At 47.7% G+C, this 21,043-nt stretch overlaps 1 protein-coding gene across 1 annotated transcript; it reads right to left on the bottom strand.

Annotated features, from left to right (window-relative positions):
* Positions 1 to 14,861: 14,861 nt before the first annotated feature.
* Positions 14,862 to 16,521, bottom strand: LOC137629311 (uncharacterized). The gene is made up of 2 exons (XM_068360568.1): positions 15,814 to 16,521; positions 14,862 to 15,563 (listed from the first exon to the last, which is right to left on the bottom strand). Exons 1-2 carry the CDS (start codon positions 16,519 to 16,521, stop codon positions 14,862 to 14,864), a joined length of 1,410 nt encoding a protein of 469 aa, XP_068216669.1.
* Positions 16,522 to 21,043: the final 4,522 nt, after the last annotated feature.

The raw sequence follows: 21,043 nt of genomic DNA, 5'->3' as shown, positions 1-21,043 counted from the left end.
CCTCACACACCTGTGCTTGAGCTCACTTTTCTCTCGGCTAGAATGGTAGACAGACGTGTCCTCTCTCATCCTCGCCTCGCTCTTGACAGCCATTAATGCTTTTTTGCTTTTTCTTTTACAGGTTTGAGTGTGAAGTTGGCCTCTGCGATTATGCGCACCTGTCCTGGATTACCCGACCGCCCCTGTGGAACATTCATGTCGGCTGTCGGGACAGACCCTCACACCCTTTGCCCTTACTGTAGAGGTCAACGGGGTGATAGTGGTAATAAGTGTGGTGAGTGTAGGGAGTGGTCTACCTCCCAGTGGGAGAGGTTTTCTTGGCGACGTAAGAAGTCCAGGCGGGATATTTCTCCTTCGAAGGTTTCTTTGAAAGGAAAAAATCCCAAGGACTCTTCTTCCATTGCCCAAACCTCCTCCGAAGCTCCCGCTCGAGCGGCCTCTTTCGAGAGACTGTCGAGTGGCAGCGTAGGCCGTGGTTCTGTTTCCCAAACTCGGGGTTCGAGAGATGGCGTTGCCTCTCCTAGCGAGACAGCTCCACCTCTCCCTCCGGGGGAGGATATATCATTAACCAATTTGGGTCAGCTTTGGTCTTCCTTGGGGCTCGAGGGTTCGCCCTCCAAGGAAGCTCTACTTGACATCATCCGATTGGGTGCCGCTGTCAAGAAATCGCCAATGTTGGCAGAGGTTGATCCTCTGTCTATTGTCGACGTTGTGGTGTCAGAGGTATCCAATGCGGTATCTCCTAATACCTCTGCCTCTCCACATCCCGCAGTAGCTAAAGGCTTAGTTTCTCCCGTTCTTGCTCAACCAACGAGGGAGAAACTAAGTCCAACAATCTCTCCTGCCGGTGATTCTCCCCGTCGAGGGAGTTCACTTACAGAGACTCCTCTTCGGACGACTGGAGAAGGTCAGCTTGCTGATCCTATGCCCCCCAGAGGGCACATACGTCGCAAGGCTCGCCTTCCGCTTCGCCGGAGAGGCCTTCCTTCACCTTATAAAGGGGTGAAGAGGCACCTCTTCGGTTCATCATCATCGTTGCAGTCTGCCGCAGGGGAGCCTCGTCAGCGTTCACTGACTGTTCCTGATATGGTCCTGGACCTCTCAGCGAATCGTTCGCGATCCCCTTCGGTGGAAGGTCGTCCTTTCAAAGGGCACGCCGACCTTCCACCCGACAGACCTGGTGACCTGCCGTCGCCGTTCCTGGCAGCTGATGCGCTTTACGAGCCAATGAATCCTGTCTATCATAGTCAGGCACCGATCCCTATTACGGGGCAACAAGGGCGAACACGCCATCGCGCGCATACGTCCCTTACGCGCCATGATAGTCATGCGCGCCAACGGTCTCCTGTGCGCAAGGGTTTGCCTGAGGTAGCGCGCCATCAACCTGCGCGCCAACAACCCCCTGCGCGTCAGAGCTCTCTTACCCGTCAGCGCTCGCCAACGTGCCAACGTTCCCCTGCGCGTCAGTGCTCTCCTGCGCGCCAGCACTCTCCAACTCGCCAGCGATCTCCTACGCGCCAGCGCCCACATACATCCATCTCTCCTGCGCACCCACAATCCTCGGATCTGGGAGCTGTAGGGAAGTCAAGGACTTCTCCTACAAACCAGGGCTCGCCAATGCGCCGCCTGCTGTCTCCAGCGCACAATCGCGCGCGTTCACCTACTCGCTCCCATGAGGATACGTGCGTGCGGCCTGTGCGCTCACGCCCATCCTCTCCAGCAGTTATGCGCCACCATCCTGAAATGCTCCCGCAAGATGCGCACCCACACACACACAGGTTCCGACTGCGCGCCCGCACGCAAGGGTTATCTCTCCTGTGCGAGCGCCCTACATCATCTTCTGGGGCGCGCGAACTATCGCCCACGGGTACAACATCCTGGTCCTGCGCGCCCATGCGCACGAACATCACCCGCAAGCGCACAATCAGCCTCCTGTGCACTCTGCTGTGTCTCCCGCGCGCGCTTCTACGTACCATCACTCGCCTGCGCGCGCCCTCGCAATCGCGCGCCATTAGTCTCCCGCTCGCGCGTGACCCCGGGTATTCCCCATCGCACGAGCGCCATTACGCTCCCCCGCGCGAGCGCCAATACCCTCCCGCGCGCGAGGCTGCAGGACAACGCACGGCAAGGTCGCCATCGCCACATTTCCCTCCCCGCAAGTGCAGAACAGCGTGCTCGGCAGTGGAAGGGAAGCTTCCAGAAAGGTCCAGGAACACTTCTTCTTTTCAGGCGAACCCCCCTATGGAAACTCCTCCCAGACAGATCCCTGTCCCTCCAGAGGGAGTGTCTGACAGCGCAGCTATCAGCCAGCAGCCTTGGTTTGGGCACTAATCAGAGCAGTTATACAGGCTGTCAAGCCTGTTCTCTCTGAATTGGGCCACAAATCCTTGGTTGCATCTACCCCTCTGAAGAGAAAAAAGGAGTTGTTCCAACACAGGGACTTACCTCAAACTACTTTCTTAGGAGTTACCTGGAACCTCCTCTCAACCGACCAGAGTTTTGTGTAGTTTACCCTACTTCCTTTTTCTGTGATGGTAGGCCTAGGGGGAAGGATACGTGCCCTGAGGGCAATCTCGAGGCAAGCCTCATGTTAGCTTGGGTCACGACCTTCAGTAAGTTCTCTGGTCGCGTCGTGATATCATCTCGACGCTCTCCGTATCTCAGTGCGACCCTTTGTGTCCCCGACTCTTGTGTTCCACGTGTGTTTCCTCGTGGTCCGTTGTGCTTTCCCTTGTGCTTTCGCGCTTATAACTTAATTCCCTCGTGTTTCCCCTTGTGTTTATTAGTTTTCTCGTATCGTTTTCCGCTACGTTCCTGTGTCTGGCGGTACTGTGATAGTGCGTTATGGAGCATCCCCGCCGTTGTCCTGGGCCTAAGGCCAGGAAGTCGTGTGGAGCGTTCTTGTGCAAGCCCGATGTGGACCTGCACTCTCTTTGTTCCTCGTGGAGGGGTAAAGTGTGCTCTCCTTCGGACACGTGTCCGGAATGTGTTTCGTGGAGTGAAGTGCAGTGGGTGAAGTTTGGTACTAAGAAAAAGAAGTCGTCAAAACGTTCTCCCAGGAAGGCGTGTTTTTCTTCTCCCACGACATCGGCTGGAGAGAAATCTAACAGGGTTCCTTCTTCTTCCTCTACCCAGAGTAGGGGACGAGGTAAGTCAGTTAAGGGGAAGAAACCGGTGGTTCTTCCCCAGGTGTGTCTTCTAGATTCCGGGGTGACTGTTTCTGTACAGGCTAGTGGGGGGCCTGAGAGTATGTTTTGTGAGGGTCCGCGGGATTTTGCCCTTGTGCAAGGGGGGCACGTGTCGTCTGGCGACCCTATGTGGAATAAAAATGTCCCTTTTTCTTCTCCAGATTCTTGGGTAGATGTTTCGGGCACCTCCACAGAAGGCGCCCCAGAAAAGGAAGATTCACCGCTAGAGGATCCCCTCGGATGGAGCCTTCCGAAAACTCCATGTAGGTCTCCGTTGAGAGTGGAGGACGGTCTGGGGTACTGTTTCCCGATCATAGAGCGTCCTACCACTCCTCCAGCCACTTCTTCGGCAGTCCCTGAGGTTTTTCTGCAACCATCGACGTCCGGGACCCAACAGGTGTTGAGCAAAGCTCCACCTGCCCCTCGGTCCCGTTATGAGGAGATGTTGGAATCTTCGGCAGCAGGTTCGTCATTCTCATCAGAAGAGGAAGTTCGGAGGAGACACCGGAGGAAGAGAGACAGATCTAGGAGAAGGCGGTCCTATTCAAGGTCTCCATCTAGGTCGCGGCATAGCAGGTAGAGATCTCGTTCCCCGAGGCGGAAGGTGAGGAGGAGCTGTTCGCCGAAAGAACAATGGGTCCTCGTCCCCCGCAGTAAGCTTGCGGACTTTACCACTATCCCGAGCACTGCGGGTCGGCTTATCGGAGACAGTCCTCCTAGAAGGGCCTCCAACAGCCACAAGTCAGCTACAGTCATGGACCATAGGTCCTCGTCGGACAGGCGTAAGACCTCGAACAAGGAGACTCAATCCGCCCAGCGGAGGGAGTCGCCTCTTCGGTCAGGCAGCCGCGGCGAGTCAGCCCGTGGGAGTTATCGTCAAGCACGGCTACCTCCGTCGGACATCCCCACGGAGGAACCCGTACCCTTGTTAAAGGATCAAAGAAGGACGGAGGCTCCCGTTTCTACCGAAGGGCGCAACCTCGATTCTCAGTGCCACATCCCATCCCCGGACGGAGGAAGTGGATGGTGATTCAGAAGACGTTCCGGCGGAGGACTCCGCGTATAGGAGAGTCATCAACCTTATTAGAAAACACCATAGGATCGAGGAGCCCGTACCTTCAGAAGAAGACGTCTGGCGGTCAAGCCTTAACAGAATCATGGAGGAGCCAGTCCAGAGGAAGCCATCCTTAGCCCTGCCGGAGGCGAGAGATGTTAAACTGGGACGGTCCCACATAGACAAGGTTGTGGCCCGGAACAAGGAGAACTCTAAAGGGCATAGTGCTTCCAAACTCCTTTAAGGACTGAAATCCCAAAGCAAATACTGTTTTATGGAGGGACGTCCACATGGAGCCAGTAAACTGGAAGACTCCCTGGAAGTATCAGGTCAAGGCTCCCCAGAGGACAGAGCCTCTTCGGCACCGATCTACTTCTCTCAAGCGGAGGCGATCATGATGGAGGAGATGTCAAAAGACCTCATCAACGTCGCTTCCTGGTTGGACTGGTGGGCTTCTACGCTAGTGGGCACCCAGATTTCCTTCGAATCAGCAGACCGCTCCAAGCGGGATGCGCTGAAAGAGTTAGTCAGCTCGGGGGGCCACGCTCTGAAGTTTTTGACCTTCCAGTCCTTAACCTTGTCTGCCAACTGGGTTTTAAGGAGGAGGGACTCGGTGCTGAAGAATCTGTCTAGGAAGATTCCAGACAGGGAAGTGAAGACTCTACGGAATCTCTCAGTGTGGGATGAAGGGCTCTTTCCACTCGAGAAGACAGAGGAAGTCTTCGAGAAGCTTGTGAAGAGGATGGAGGCCGTATTGCCTAAATCCCAACCTATGAGAAGGCCTGCTTATAGGAGACCTGCTCCTTCGACTTCTCGCGCATCTCCTACCCAGGTAAGGAGAGAGCCCTCTACGTCACTGTGGTCTCAACCTATGCAGCCCACCCGCAGAGGAACGAACTCGGCCCCAGCCTCGTTTAGAACAACCTATTCTTCATCCAGAAGGGGACGTTCTGGACATTCCTCCAGAAGGAGGTAGGGAAAGAGGCCCCCTTCTCCTGCCCAAGCCTCAGGTAGGGGGATGCCTCAAACGATTTTGGCAAGCATGGAAGTTTCACGGAGCAGAACCGTGGACTGTGACAGTTCTGAAAGAGGGGTACAGGCTTCCGTTCCTGGCAGACCCGCCCCCCCTTATCCCAGGCGGATTGGTTGGCCCCCAAGGACCCCTTGAAGAGAGCAGCCTTGCAGGAGGAAGTCTCCACTATGTTGGCAAAAGGGGCAATGGAGACTGTTCTTCTTCCGGGACCGGGTTTCTACAGTCGTCTTTTCCTAGTAGAAAAAGCAACAGGTGGTTGGAGACCAGTAATAGATCTGTCAGCCCTCAACAAGTTCGTATGCAAGACCGACTTCAAGATGGACACCCTGAAGTCGGTCCTTGAGTCCTTGAGGGAAGGGGACTTCATGTTGTCCATAGACCTCAAGGACGCCTATTTCCAGATTATGATTCATCCCTCCAGCAGAAAGTACCTCCGGGTGAAATGGGGTACCCAGATATTGCAATTCAGAGCCCTGTGCTTCGGACTTTCTTCAGCCCCCCAGGTATTTACAAAGATTTTCACGACAGTCTCCGTTTGGGCTCACGAACGGGGAATCCGTCTGATTCGATACCTGGACGACTGGTTGCTCCTTTCTTCCTCAGAGGAAGTTTTGAAGGAACAGGGCACGGAGCTACTTCAATTCTGCAAGGTTCTGGGTATCACCATCAACCTGGAAAAATCCCACCTGTCCCCCACCAACAGGATGACGTACTTGGGCATAGTCCTGGACTCACAACTAGTCAGAGCCTTCCCATCGGTAGACAGGCTGAACAATCTGGACCAGGTCTTCAGTCCTTTCCTAGCGGGTCAACCCAGGAGAGCAAAAGATTGGCAGAGGTTGACAGGCCATCTAGTGTCTTTGGAGAAACTGGTACCTCAAGGAAGACAGAAACTCAGGAGCATCCAGTGGAATCTGAAGGATCTCTGGGATCAGAAGGACTCCCCCTACAAGATTGTCCCGACTCTTCCAGAGACCAGACAGTCCCTGGAGTGGTGGCAGGACCGGTCAAACACCCTCAAAGGGATACCACTCTCTTCCGAGCTTCCGGAGTTGCTCCTCTTCACAGACGCGTCCAAAGAGGGGTGGGGAGCTCACCTCCTAGGAAAGGCAGCAAGAGGCGTTTGGACAGAGATCGAGAGGACTCAACACATCAATGTCCTAGAGATGAGAGCTGTTCAAGAAGCATGTCTACACTTCGCATCCCTTCTAAAGGGAAGCACAGTGGCGGTGATGTCAGACAACGCCACAGTAGTGGGCTTACATTAAGAAGCAAGGGGGACTGAAGTCAAAGGAGTTGTGCGTTCTCGCGTTGGAGATCCTAAAATGGGCATAAGAAGAGCAAGTCAGGATGACGGGAAGGTTCATTCCGGGGAAGAAAAATATCCTGGCCGACGGCCTCAGCAGAGTGGGTCAGGTGGTAGGAACCGAATGGTCCCTTCACCCGGGAGTAGCGAAGTTCATCATCCGAATGTGGGGCTCTCCGGTGATGTATCTCTTCGCAACAAGATTGAATGCACAGCTCCCTTTATTCTGTTCTCCTGTCCCAGACCCAAAGGCGGCATTGGAGGACGCCTTTCAACACAAGTTGGACAATCTCGACGTTTACGCCTTCCCTCCATTTGCACTGATCAGGCAAGTGCTCAACAGAGTAAGGACGGCTCACAACCTAAAGATGACTTTGTTAGTGCCCTGGTGGCCGGAGAGAGAGTGGTTCGCAGATCTAAAAGGACTGGCGTGTCTTCCTCCGTGGCCCCTACCAGACAGGCCAGACCTCCTGAGACAACCACACTTTCTAAGGTTCCACGAGAATCCTCAGTCCCTTCGTCTTCATGCCTGGAGGTTATCCAACGCCTCCTGAGGAGAGAGGGATATTCGGCAGAAACAGCAGACAGGATGTCTCGTTATCTTAGACAATCATCAACAGCGGTATACCAGGCAAAATGGGCAACATTTACAAGATGGTGTGCCTCAAGAAAAATCAAGCCCTTAGGAGCCTCGATCCCGGACATTGCGGACTTTCTCGTCCACCTCAGGGATGAGGTGGGCATGTCAATTTCAGCGGTGAAAGGAGTGCGTGCCACTCTAGGCCAAGTTTTCCTCTTGAAAGGAATTGATCTAGGTGCTTCTAGATATATTTCTATGCTCATCAAGAGCTTTGAACAATCCTGTCCTCCCTATGCCTCCAGGGTTCCTCAATGGGACGTAGCTAGAGTCCTGGATATGCTTAGTAAGCCGCCTTTCGAACCGTTGAAAGATATAGGGGATAGGAATCTTACGCTTAAGACAGTCTTCTTGTTAGCTTTGGCTTCAGCGAAGAGAGTGGGCGAGATCCATGGGTTATCCTATGAAGTAGAACATTCAAGAGGTTGGCGCAATATCTCCTTCAAGTTCGTACCTTCGTTTGTGGCTAAAACACAGAACCCATCAGTCTGGGACCCTAAGTTTGAGGGTTTCTCGATTCCGGCAATTCCTAGATCAGGTAATCCGGAGGACTTAAAATTGTGCCCAGTCAGAACCATAAGAAAATATCTGAAGAGGACGGCCAGCCTCCGTCCAGGTGTAAGGAACCTATTCGTTTCCACGGGTCCTGTTAAGAAGAAAGTATCTAAGAATACCATTTCTTTTTGGCTCAGACATGTGATCATCAAGGTCTGTCAGTACCAGGAAGACCCAGACCACATGACATTAGGGGTATTAGTACCTCTCTGGCTTTTGAGAAGAACATGGCAGTAGCACAGATCCTCAGAGCAGGCACCTGGTCAAACCAATCTACGTTCACGTCTTACTACCTCAAGGAGTGTACGAGGAAGTCTCTAGATGGTTTTTCTATCGGGACAGTCATCTCCGCGCTCCAACCGATTTAACGGCCCAAGCCCCAGGTTCAATTGCGGGTATCAAAACCAACAGACACAGGTGCGATTTTTCTCCCTTCCCCTTGTCTTCTTTTTACTCTTTATTTCCCTTGGAACTCATGACCAGTAGGCCTGCACAAGCCATGAATATACAGCGTCTTCATCAAGCATACCAACAGGGAATTCTGAAGGGTGAGTACTTAAACACTAACATGAGCTCTTTGTGTAGTTTGACCTACTATCCAGTTTCCTGATCCTTCCGTACCTAGTCTCCTATATAGGTCCAGGTCAATCCTGTTAGTTGGGTCTAGGTCAGGTAGGAACTCCCACCTCCTAAAGTGTAAGTCTCCTAAGAAAGTAGTTCAAGGTAAGTCCCTGTGTTGGAACAAATCACAAATTTTTAGTAATTTGTATTTTTCCTAACATACTTACCGAGAACTACTTTCGGGTTATGGCCCTCCCTTCCTTCCCTGAGTGCCTCACTGATCTTTAGTATTTATTGTTTTCAAGAACTTACTGAAGGTCGCGACCCAAACTAACATGAGGCTTGCCTCGAGATTGCCCTCAGGGCATGTATCCTTCCGCCTAGGCCTACCATCACAGAAAAAGGAAGTAGGGTAAACTACACAAAACTGGTCGGTTGAGAGGAGGTTCCAGGTAACTCCTAAGAAAGAAGTTCTCGGTAAGTATGTTAGGAAAAATACAAATTACTAAAAATTTGTGATTTTTGGACGCGGTGACTTCTCCAAGAACTAAGCTGTCTCCTCGTAAGCCCTCGAGGCAGGTTCCCTCTCCCCCCAGACTTTGTCTCCCTCCCTGTCGGACGAGGATTTCCTGTCCTCAGGGGAGTTGCGTGAGGTGGGACGTTACCCCATCGCACCAATGAGGGAAACCCCACCTCGCGTTGAAAAGTCTTCCCGGGTATGGGCGGAGAAGAACTTGCCCCCATCTTTGTTAGAGTCCTGCATCCTTCCCAGGAAGGAGTCGAAGGACTCGAAGACAATACTGAAATCCTTGACGAGACTTAGGACGGAGCCAGCTAGTCACTTGGAGAACGTCCGCGATTCTCCCCAAGAAGAGCCTTTGGGGACAGGAGACTTCCCTGCAAGTCCGACATCCGGAGGAGAACTACAGGAGTCAGAAAATGCATTTTGGCAGGTTCTGACTCTTATGAGGACTCTCAATGGGTTTGCCGACACAGAGATTCCCCCTCGAGAGGGCAAAGACACGATCTTGGACCGAGTATTTGGAACTCAAAAACATTCTAAGGCCAGTGCAGCTCTGCCCTGGTCTCAGGGGGTTAAGAGTACCAGGGACAAGATTGCGGTCCAGCTCTCTTGAGTTAGCCTCCGCCAGTGCCGGCAACAAGGCTCTCCCACCTCCTCATGTACAGCAGAGGAAGTACTTCGAGATCCTGGAGGAGCCTTGTTTAGCTCTTCCTCTTCATCATTCTTTGGAAGAGCTTACCAGGGGAGTCCCTCTTGAGAGACTCTCCAACCGGCAGGTCTCATTCTCGGCAACTGAGATCCTTCACCAGGAGAAGGTTGCGAAGTGTGCTATGCAAGCCACTTCGTGGCTAGATATCTGGTTAGGCACCTTAGGTATCCTGATACGCTCTGAGGATTTCTCCAAAGAACGTACCAGGAAAGCTATGGAGCCGTTCCTCCTCTCAGGCACTCGCATGATCGAGTTTCTGGCCCACCAAGTCTCGAACTTGTGGGCAAACACCATCTTGAAACGTCGAGATGCAGTGGCTGAGAGATTCCATCAGAAGGTCCCTAGCACCGAGATAAACAGGCTCAGGCATTCTTCCTTGGAAGGAACGAATCTGTTTGAGCCTAAGGACGCAGTCCCGTCCTACCAAGACCACGAAACCGACAATGGCAGCGTAGACAGTGGTGTCTTAGCCCTTTCCTGTCAAGGACAGGAAAGGCAAAAAGTCCTCCAGGGGAGGTAAAAATCCTAGAGGGAGCAGCCGAGGCCGCAAACGCTAGGATAGGCAGTCCCCCTGCATGTCCACTAGTGGGGAGATGCCTACAAAGTTGCGCAGACAGGTGGCAGCAACTCGGGGCCGATTCCTGGACGATTTCCGTAATCAATCAGGGATATCGCGTCCCGTTCACAACATCTCTACCTCCCCTGACGACGAATCCAGTGTCATTGAGCTCCCTTGCCATGGGATCAGCAAGGGGGCAAGCCCTTTGGGCAGGAGTCCAGACCCTGTTGAAGAAGGGCGCTCTCCAAGAGGTCCTCGACGGGTCCCCAGGCTTCTTCAGTCGACTCTTTCTTGTAAAGAAGGCGTCTGGAGGCTGGAGACCAGTCATCGACCTCTCAGCTCTGAACAAGTTTGTCAAACAAACTCCGTTCAGCATGGAGACCGCAGACACGGTCAGGCTAGCAGTGAGACCGCAATACTTCATGTGTACACTGGATCTGAATGACGTGTACTTCCTGATCCCAGTCCACCCGTCTTCAAGGAAGTACTTAAAATTCAGCCTAGACAACAAGGAGTACCAGTTCAAGGTACTGTGTTTCGGTCTCTCCACAGCACCACAAGTTTTCACCAGTGTTCACCCTAATATCTTCGTGGGCACACAGGATTGGCATCCGTCTCCTCCGTTATCTGGACGACTGGCTGATCCTAGCAGACTCGGTGTCATCCCTTCTTCAACACCGAGCCAAACTTCTGGGACTTTGCCAGGATCTGGGGATCATGGTAAATCTCGAGAAGTCCTCTCTGCTTCCCACTCAAAGACTGGTATACTTAGGCATGATTATAGACACCAATCTCCACAAAGCCTTCCCATCAGACGACAGGATAGCAAGGCTGAGTAAGGTCGCAAGCCCTTTTCTCAGACGAGAAGAACTTCCAGCCCAATCGTGGTTACGTCTCCTCGGTCACCTCTCATCTTTGGCTCGTCTAATTCCCAACGGTCACCTCAGGATGAGATCCCTCCAGTGGCGACTCAAGTCCCTGTGGAATCAAGGCTACAATTCCCGGGACGTCATGATCCCTATGGGACCTGCAGAACGGACAGACCTCCAGTGGTGGGTGATAGACGAGAACCTACGAAGAGGAGTGGATCTTTTCATCCTCCCCCCCGGATTTGATGCTGTTTTCGGACGCCTCAAAGAAAGGGTGGGGGGCCCACGTACTGCACCACACGACCTCAGGCCTGTGGTCAGAACCAGAAAAGTGCCTCCATATAAATCTTCTAGAGATGAAGGCCGTATTTTTGGCCCTTCAACAGTTCCAACAATACCTGGCGGGTCACTCTGTAGTGGTGATGAGTGACAACACTACAGTAGTGGCTTACATCAACAAACAAGGAGGTACCTTTTCGAAGCACCTATCCCATCTTGCAGTAGAGATACTGAGATGGACCGAAGTCCACTCGATTCCACTATCGCTCGCTTCATTCCTGGCAAGAGGAATGTGCTCGCCGACAATCTGAGCAGAGCGTCTCAGATAGTGAGTACCAAGTGGTCTTTGGATCATCTAGTAACCAACAAAGTCCTGACTTTGTGGGGTTCCCCGACTGTGGATCTGTTCGCAACAGCGCTGAACTTCAAGCTTCCGCTGTACTGCTCCCCAGTCTCGGATCCCAAGGCTCTCTGGCAAGATGCCTTCCAACAACGGTGGGACAACATCGACATTTACGCCTTTCCCCCGTTCTGTCTGATGAGGAGGGTGCTCAACAAGACCAGAATATCGGTCGATCTTACAATGACCCTCATAGCTCCGCTTTTGGCATCACACGGAATGGTTTCTGGACCTTCTGCAACTCCTAACGGAACTTACGAGAGAACTCCCTCCATGACACGATCTACTCAGACAATCACATGCCAACATCTTCCACAAAGCCGTAGCTTCACTATGACTTCACGCCTGGAGACTATCCAGCATCTCCTCGCTGAGAGAGGATTTTCTCAACAAGTTGCGATCAGGATGTCTGGACATCTGCGAAAGTCATCCGCAGCTGTCTACCAGGCAAAGTGGAAAGTCTTCTGTGGTTGGTGTCGTGGAAGGGGTATCTCTCCACTCGATGCCACTATTCCAACAATAGCGGAGTTCCTCGTGTATTTGCGTGAAGAAATGCGACTTTCAGTCTCGGCGGTGAAAGGCTATCGCTCAGCCTTAAGTCTTGCCTTCAGGCTCAGAGGAATGGACATTTCTTCTTCACTGGAACTTTCCCTACTCATACGAAGTTATGAACTTATCTGCCTAAGTCGGAAGTGAGACCTCCTCCATGGAACGGGGTTCGAGTTCTGAGGTCTCTTAAGAGACCTCCCCATGAACCATTATGCCAGGCTTCAGACCACCCTCTAACTTGGAAGAGGGTGTTCCTACTAGCCTTGGCTTCGGCCAAGCGGGATAGTGAACTGGATGGTCTCTCGTATGACATCGCCCATTCAAGGGGATGGGGGGAGGTAACGTTCAGATTCGTCCCTGAGTTTATTGCTAAGACTCAGAATCCGGGAGTAGCGGATCCTCGGTTCGACTCCTTCCGGATTTCGAGTCTCCGGTCTGTAACAGATGACCCAGACCATCTCCTACTATGTCCAGTAAGGAGTTTGAGGCTATATCTCAAAAGAACGGCTGTAGTCCGTCCTCAGGTGCCAGCGTTATTTGTTAGCACAGGGAGGACTAAGAGGAGGGTCACCAAGAACACCATCTCGGCATGGATTCATAGGGTGATTCATCTGTCCCTGAATTCAGACCCTCCTCCGTCACGTCGCCCTAGAGCACATGATGTCAGGGGCGTAGCTACGTCTCTGGCCTTCAAAAAGAATTTCTCAGTGACGCAGGTTCTTCAAGCTGGGGTGTGGAAGCGTCAGACGACCTTCACAGCCCACTACCTGCAAGACGTGACCCACAGGAGGCTCGATACGTTCTCTATCGGCCCTGTGGTGGCTGTACAATAGCTGGTTTAAAACCTCAAGCTCCTTATTGGACAAGTAGCAGAAGGTTGAGGGCATTGTTACCCGGTTTTAGTCTGCATGAATGAAAAGGTTTGACTGGCCCTTATTCTTTTCTTCATCTTCCACTCTCTTGGGGAAAGCAGCATCCTGGGTTCTCTGCATAGCTGACCTCAAACCACTGCAGGTAAACCATGTTTCCTTGTGTTCCCAGTATTAAGCTAATACTGTCACGTCCACATACCCTGACGAGGTGGTATTGGGAGAGTCCTAGCCTAAAGTTTCCATCTAAAGGACTACAGGTCAACTTCCTAGGACAAGTCACACTTCATTATACCTTCACACACAACTTGCGTAGGCCGCAGTCCTTGCGTAGCAAGGTTCTAGCGAGGTGCAGGGACTCCTTATTTTTGAGTGCCAACACACTTATAACGAGCCCCCAGGCAAAGCCAAAAGCTAGTACTGGCTGGGACATCCACCCTTCCTAATGGGTGAGTCACCCCTATTAAATAGCGTGGTTTGTATGTCAGTTACGGAACAAATGACAAATTTGTAGAAAATTCGTATTTTTCCTAACTATACAAACCTTAGCTATTTAATCAAACTTACCTCCAAACAAAGTGAGCTCAAGCACAGGTGTGTGAGAGGGGGGGGGGGGTGGGTTTAGCAAGCTACCCTCCCCTATCCCCGCTAACTAGCGTTGTGGTAGTAAACCCTCGTTAAAATTCTAATGGCTCGTCATTTCAGCTACGCTGAAAGTAATACCCCTATTAAATAGCTAAGGTTTGTATAGTTAGGAAAAATACAAATTATCTACGAAAATGTCATATTTTGTCTGAAGATTTAGGTTTATCATCTACTTAAGAATTATGTATAATTTTAAAGATATACTTTTCCACCAAATATCATTCTACTGCAGAGGCTCATTATTTTCAGCTTTCTATTAGAGTAGATTGACATAATGGACACAAGTTCGCTATTACCCTACATAGTCGTGTCTTTTTTTTTTTTTCTATGAATCTCCCTGATGTTCATGGCAATTCTCTCAATCCTGATTAAATGCTGATGTCTATCTAAATACTTGAGTGAAGTATTGATTTATTGTGTTAATGTGCCTTTTGACAGGGTGTTATTTGAGTGACTACGCCGTAGTTGTTTTGTCGTTTTAGTTGTCACGTCACCTTTACTTGCTTCAGACCTTTGTTCTACACAGGCTGCAGATTGTAATTGTATTTTTCTGTGATTTAAGGTTCTTTTATATAAATTAATTGGGGATGTCTTCTGGAATTACTAAGAATGTTTGAGTTTTTTCAATGGATTTATTCCTGGACAATAATGATCATCATTCTCTTTGTATCATGTGGCTGGGGCAGGATTGTGATTTGAATAAGGATTGTGAGGAATTTGATTGGCACACTGGTTCCCCTTATGAAGAGATGTGTTCAGCTGGTGCCTGACCACATAAAAGAGCTCCAGACATAAAAGGAAATTAACATTTAGTGGCCTTTTGTTTTCTAATACAATATTTGGTTTGTTTGGGTATTCAGTATTTTAAGATGTCTTAAAGGCAATAGATTACAAGAAGGGTACTGGCCACTTTAGTTGGAAAGAAAATTATTGCAATGAAATGGTTATAATAATTTGACCATTTTATATTGGAATAATTTATTTTGGAGGAAGATTTCATTTGGTAGACTTTTCTCAGCAAAGAAATGTTCCAAAGCTGCTGCTTCTTCTTTCTTAATGTATTAGCACACGTCACCTATCAGGCAACCATAGTGCTATCCCTCTCATATTTTACTTTGTAACAAATCATAGAGTTGTGAGGAGGCCCGAGGACTTCAGGAAGACTGCTAGATGACGGTAAATCTTCTTCAATACATGTGGAGTTTCAGAGTCAGCCCCCAGGATCCTATCTATCTGAAAAGGGACACCAATCCGAAACAGAGAATGTCTCAGAAACACACTGGATGTAAAATATCGAGGGCATTGTAGTATAATGTGCCTTACATCCTCTATTTCACCACAAGAGCAAAAAGGTGAATCCTCAAGGGAAAGGCGATGTAGATGGTCTTTCAGTCTTAAGTGTCCAACATGAAGTTGAAGAATTGCAGAGTTTAGCTTCCTTGATGCCAATGACGTTGTTAGAGCTGTCAACAAATTTGATCTTCTATATGGGCCAAGCTGAGAGAATTGAAGTTCCACCTCTCTATCCAATCTCCACTTCTCCCATACAGCCCTACGATAAGCTGTGATATGTTCTGAAACTGGAATATGTACAGGATTTACTATGTTAACAAATGAATGAGCTCCTTTTGCAATTGAGTCCACAAGTTTATTTCCCGGAACACCACTATGACTTGGAACCCACTGAAGTTTCACTACAATATTTTTCTCTTTCAATGACTTTAGACTGCAACAAATAGGATCCACCAATGACTTTAGGCTGCAACAAATAGGATCCACCAACGATCGAAAACCAACTGCATAACAACGAATTAAATCTAAAGAAACCTTTGAATCCGTAAAAATAACTACTTTCGAATTATAAAGAAACTAAAACTAACCTCAAAGCCTTCATAAGACCAAAAAGTTCAGCCGTAACTATGTTTACAGATGAGATTTTCTAAGCAGCATGAAATTCTAGTGTAGGAATCGACATCGCTGCTGTGCAGGAAGACTGGGATTCAGATAATGAACCCTCTGTATATATGTGCACATATCCATTATATTCCTCATCACACAGTTTGTTGAAGGAACTTACGACTAAATGACCCTCTTGCTTGGCTGCAACTGGAAAATCTGAAGACAAATATTCACTCATAGGAAACCAGGGTGGTAAGGGAGAAATGTCAGGTAGAGGGGAAAAAGAGCCACATGGGAAGTGCAAAGAACTCAAAGCATAAGATGCTCGAACCACAGTTGGAACCTGTCTCCCCGCGGTCCAGTTTTTACTGTGGATGGCTGCATAATCATGTGATAAACATTGGAATAATGGATGATCCAAACTACTATTACATATTTTCGTATACCACACCATCAATCTGAATTGACGCCAATACGATAAGGGGAGACAGTTTACCTCACAATGAAGCAATAGGATTGGGGACGAGCGGAAGGCACCAGAGATCAATCGTAATGCTGTTGACTGAATAACATCCAATCTACTTAGCAGTGTTTTAGAAGCAGAGCCATACACTATGTCCCCATAGTCCATCTTACTCCTAAGAAATGACTTATAGAAAATAAACAAACTTTGATGATTTCCTCCCCAAGAAGTATGTGCTATACGCCTCATAACATCTAAACGCTTTAAACAGTTTAGACGAAGGTATTCTACATGATATTTCCAAATCAACTGTGGACCATCAAGAACCATACCCAGGAAACGATGCTTTGTAACAAAGGGTATGACCGAGTTCTCCAACCGAATCTCTGGTATGCAGTTTACCCTTTTCCGAGTGAAACACATCAACCTAGACTTTCAGGGGTTTATATTCAGACCCCATTGAATAGTCCAAACTAGAAATGAGTACAGCCTTCTGCAATTTCAGCTGAGCATCCAAAACAGAACACCCTGACACTTTAAAAGTGATTCCGTCTGCTTGGATAAGCATCCTCACACCTGGAAAATGAGGAATGTCATACAACAAGACTGTGAATAACAAGGGGCTGAAGACAGAGCCCTGTGGCACTCCTGTTTTTAGAGGATACTTGGAAGATATATCCCTCCCTATCAAAACCTGGAAGAAACGATCTTGAAAAAATTATGACAGCCACCTCAAACTATTCCCCCTTAAGCCTAACATACAAATTTTGTATAATACACACAAGTGAGAGGCATTGTCAAATGCCTTTGACAAATCAAAAACAGGACCAAGGACACCTTATTTTCCTTAAACCCCTTGTAGACCTCATGCTCTAGTTGAGCAATATTATCCAGAGTACTTCGACCTTTGCGAAGACCACACTGGTTAGATGGTAAAAGAGAATTGCTTTCCAGCCACCAACTGAGTCTTGCATGTACCATACGCTCCATCAGCTTACCAAAACATGAAATCAAAGATATCGGTCTATATGAAGATGGAAGAGAAGGATCTTTATCTGGCTTTAAAACTGGAAGAATATGTTGCAACTTCCACTGCAATGGGTAGTAACCCTCAACCCATCCCCGGTTAAACAATTTCAACACTACTTCAAGACTCTCCCCTGGAAGATGTGTGAGCAGTTCATTGGCCACCAGATCACTCCCTACTGCTTTTCCCTTCCGTAAACGACCCAACTGGCTATTGAGCTCCTCCAAAGTAAAGACTTTATTTACTTCATCATTCGACTGTTCAAGCAAACAAGAAGACACAAAAGATTGCAAAACCTGTTCATTTTGTATGGTCCTCGCCGTACTCATAATGGTGGTGAAAAAGGAGGCAAAGATTTCTGCTTTAGCTAAATCATCAATAAGGAGTACTCCATCCCGAGACAAAGGGAAGGACTGGGTCACACCTACCCCTACAATACTTCTAATAAAATTCCAAGCTACTGCAGTGTTTGGGGCAAAATTCAACTGACTGCAAAAACTATGGAAACTTAATCTCTTGCTTTTGCGGATGATTTTTTTAGCCTTTGCTTCTAGACGTCTGTACTCCAGCTGAGCTTGTCTAATAGGACAACGTTTCCATTTATTGTACGCCCTTCTCTTAATTGCCACTGCCCTTGAGCATTCCTCATTCCACCAAGGCTTCCATGGTTTGGAACCAAATTTCCCAGGCCCCACCTTGAAACAATTTTTCCCAGCTACCAAAATTTCATTTGTAATACTGTCTGATTCTTCATCAATGGAATACAATGAATTATCTTGATGGATAACTAACTGTTTGTAATTATGCCACTTTGACTCTCCACCTTTAAAGGACCACCTGGGACGATGGTATACCTGTATGATAGACAACCTCTCAAACCTAATCATAACTGGCAAATTATCACTACCAATACTAACTTCAGTAGATATAACTGATGGTGAGGTAAACCACCCAGAACCTAAACACAAATCCAGAGTAGATTCATCACCTCTATATGGGTCAATACGAGTGCGAAGACCTGGGGGAAGCAACAAAGTTAAGTTATGGGATAAGAGTGAATTAACAACAACTCTGCCAGCTCTATTCACTAATCTGTCTGTCAAATGGGGATCCCAATAAGTGTGATGGGCATTAAAGTCACCCATTACCAAGGCTGGTGTTTCCAACAGATCAAAATAGTAATCTAATTCTTGACTGGTAAAACAATTACCAGACTTAAAGGAGTTGTAGCACATTAAAATGTCCCCCCAACCAAAGGAAAACCCAACCTTAACACCTATCACTTCCAGACTCCCCTCTGGAAAATCACCCAAATCAAGGATAGAAAATTTCAAATCTTTTCAAATAAAAAAACCAACACCTCCCCCTCTTCCTTTATCCCTCCTAATAAATGTATAACCCTGAAAGACTGGGGTTACTCTAGGAGTCAGCTAAGTTTCACATAAACCTACTATGTGCGGGTTACGGTCATATAGCATATTCTTAAATTCGGATAAATTAGAAATTAGGCTACGTGCATTCCAGTAAATGATACAAGTTTGATTGGGATCCAATATCTAACTAATACTACCTTAAGGATACGACATAAAGGACGGAGAAGCTTGCTAAAATCGGGAAGGTTTTCAATAAAGGATTTGCCATTATTAAAAAGACAATAACACTCTGCAAGAATAGATAAAAGGGTTGTGAGGTCTTCCTCATCTGACTCTATTTCATTTGCATTTTCTCTATATGCTCTGGAGGAGAAATAGGATGTGGTTTGTCGAAAAGGATCAACCTTATACGACTTTGGATCAGGACGGTCGGCTCGCTGTGCAGGACGATTGGATACTGGAGAAACCTCCCGATGCCTGGCTTGTAGCCTAGGCCAAGCAATAGACTGAGGGTCAAATCCCTGAGAATCCCTACGGCCATCGCTATAGGCTGTATTAATACCTCTATCTGGAGTCAACTGTACTTGATTAGGCCTACAACCCAAAGCAACATTTCCTATAACATCACTTGCTTTATGTACATCTGGATCAGAAGGGATACTACGGACCTGTGCCTTCTGTCCTGCAGCTGGCTCTGAAATACTGGTTACTGAACGACCACTACGAGAAAATTTCTGTGCTCTGAGATTTAGCTCCTTAATCTTCATATTTGCTTCCCTAACTGACAAATTACCTGTTCATTTTTTGGATTCGATTTAATTTGCCCTTATATTAATAGAGCATTCCTGGGAAGTGAACTTGTGGTTACCCCCACAGAAAACACAGTGATAGCCTTTCTGACAAGTATTTAAATTTTCATGGAACATACCACAGCGAACGCAGCGCTTCATTGTTTTATTACATGTTAAAGTGCCATGGCCGAATAAATGACAATTATAGCATCTTAACGGGGGTTTTACATAATCATATACCGTATAGGTGAAGTGTCCAAATGCGACTTTTTGGAAGGGACTCTGCAACTCCAATAATTATATACCTGGTATAAAACCCGCTCCTGTCTACCAATCTCTTCACAGATAAGCTTTTATTATCACAGGCTCCTTCCACAACCTTCAAAGCCTCTATGATCGTTTCAATCTCGATGTCCTTCTCAATAGGGCCAAAAGTCCCAAACCTCCTTGCTTCCATATCTGCTGGATACCAACATCTTACAGGATGGGTGCCAAGCTCCTTAATTAAATCCAGAGAAGGCATTTTGCCACAACTATGATGGTCACATACCTCCATTCTAAAACTGGATCCTTTGCCTAAACTTCTAACGCTATGTTGGATGACATATTTCCCAAAAATAGATGCATTTAGTATTTTTGTGACCGTCAAAGGGTTTGTCGCGGTAAAGTTATCTAGGAATTTAATTATTACTACTTTATGGGTTTCTGACTTACATGAATGAGAGGTGGAACGGTTTTGTTTATTTGAGCTTACTGGGATGAAATGTAGTTGGTCCTGCCCTACCTTTGATCGCTTCTTTTGGATACCTATCTCGTCGACCGAAGTATTTAACTTATCAGTATTATCATCATCCAGATCGGCATGTGTTTTGCGCTTTGACCTGGGATCCTCAATGTTTTTGGGTGTCGAAAACTGGTTCTCCTCCTCCATGTGAATGTCCAATCCATCGACTTCCAAGCGATGATGAGTGATATGGGAAACTGGTGACTCTGACCCATGCTCCTTGATATTCACATCACTATCCATGTCTCTAATTGAATAGCAGTCAGCTGATAACAGCTACTGAAATCAGTCATTCCAAAGCTTTATGGAACAAGTTTAAGGTCCCCTAGCTGTCATGTTTTCATGGATGTTTTCAAAACATTTGGCCTATTGGGTGTTATCATTTTCCTTATTGACTTAGCTAATGGCTAATTATGCCATTACAAAAATTGATCTGGTAATACTCAAAGAATTTGTTTGGCCTAAAACACATTTGATTCAGTCCTTTGGCATCAACTTAGTATGTTCTTCCTTTGTTCAATTTTGTATCTTTTCTTCTGTCAGCGTCAAGGTCTTTTGTCATTAAACTGAGTAGCTCTTTCATGTGCGGTCTCTAATGTCCCTAACATAATATGTCTTCATTGTGTCTTGCGAAAGAATAAGAGTTATGATGAATTATTAGACTTACTTTTAGAGGAATGGTATCATAAAAGGGAGATGATAAATTGAATATACAAAAATGGGAAAAAAAATTGAACACTATGGAAGGAAACGTGACATAGGTAGAGGAAATGGCTCTGGAAATAAGAATTAGAATATATGAAATGGTCGGAATCCCAACAATATTGTCCAATATAGAAACATGGAAAAGAGGGAAATAAGGAATTGGAAATTATACAATGTAATATACTAAAGGCAGTGCTAGAACAACCCTTGACAACACCATAATGGTACTGGGAAATATTCTATAGGAAAACTTATAATGGAAGTG

The sequence above is a fragment of the Palaemon carinicauda genome, chromosome 37 (genome assembly GCF_036898095.1).
Source record: "Palaemon carinicauda isolate YSFRI2023 chromosome 37, ASM3689809v2, whole genome shotgun sequence".
Taxonomy (NCBI): domain Eukaryota; kingdom Metazoa; phylum Arthropoda; class Malacostraca; order Decapoda; family Palaemonidae; genus Palaemon; species Palaemon carinicauda.
Note: the sequence above shows the minus strand (reverse complement) of the source record. Positions and strands in the feature narration are given on the sequence as shown.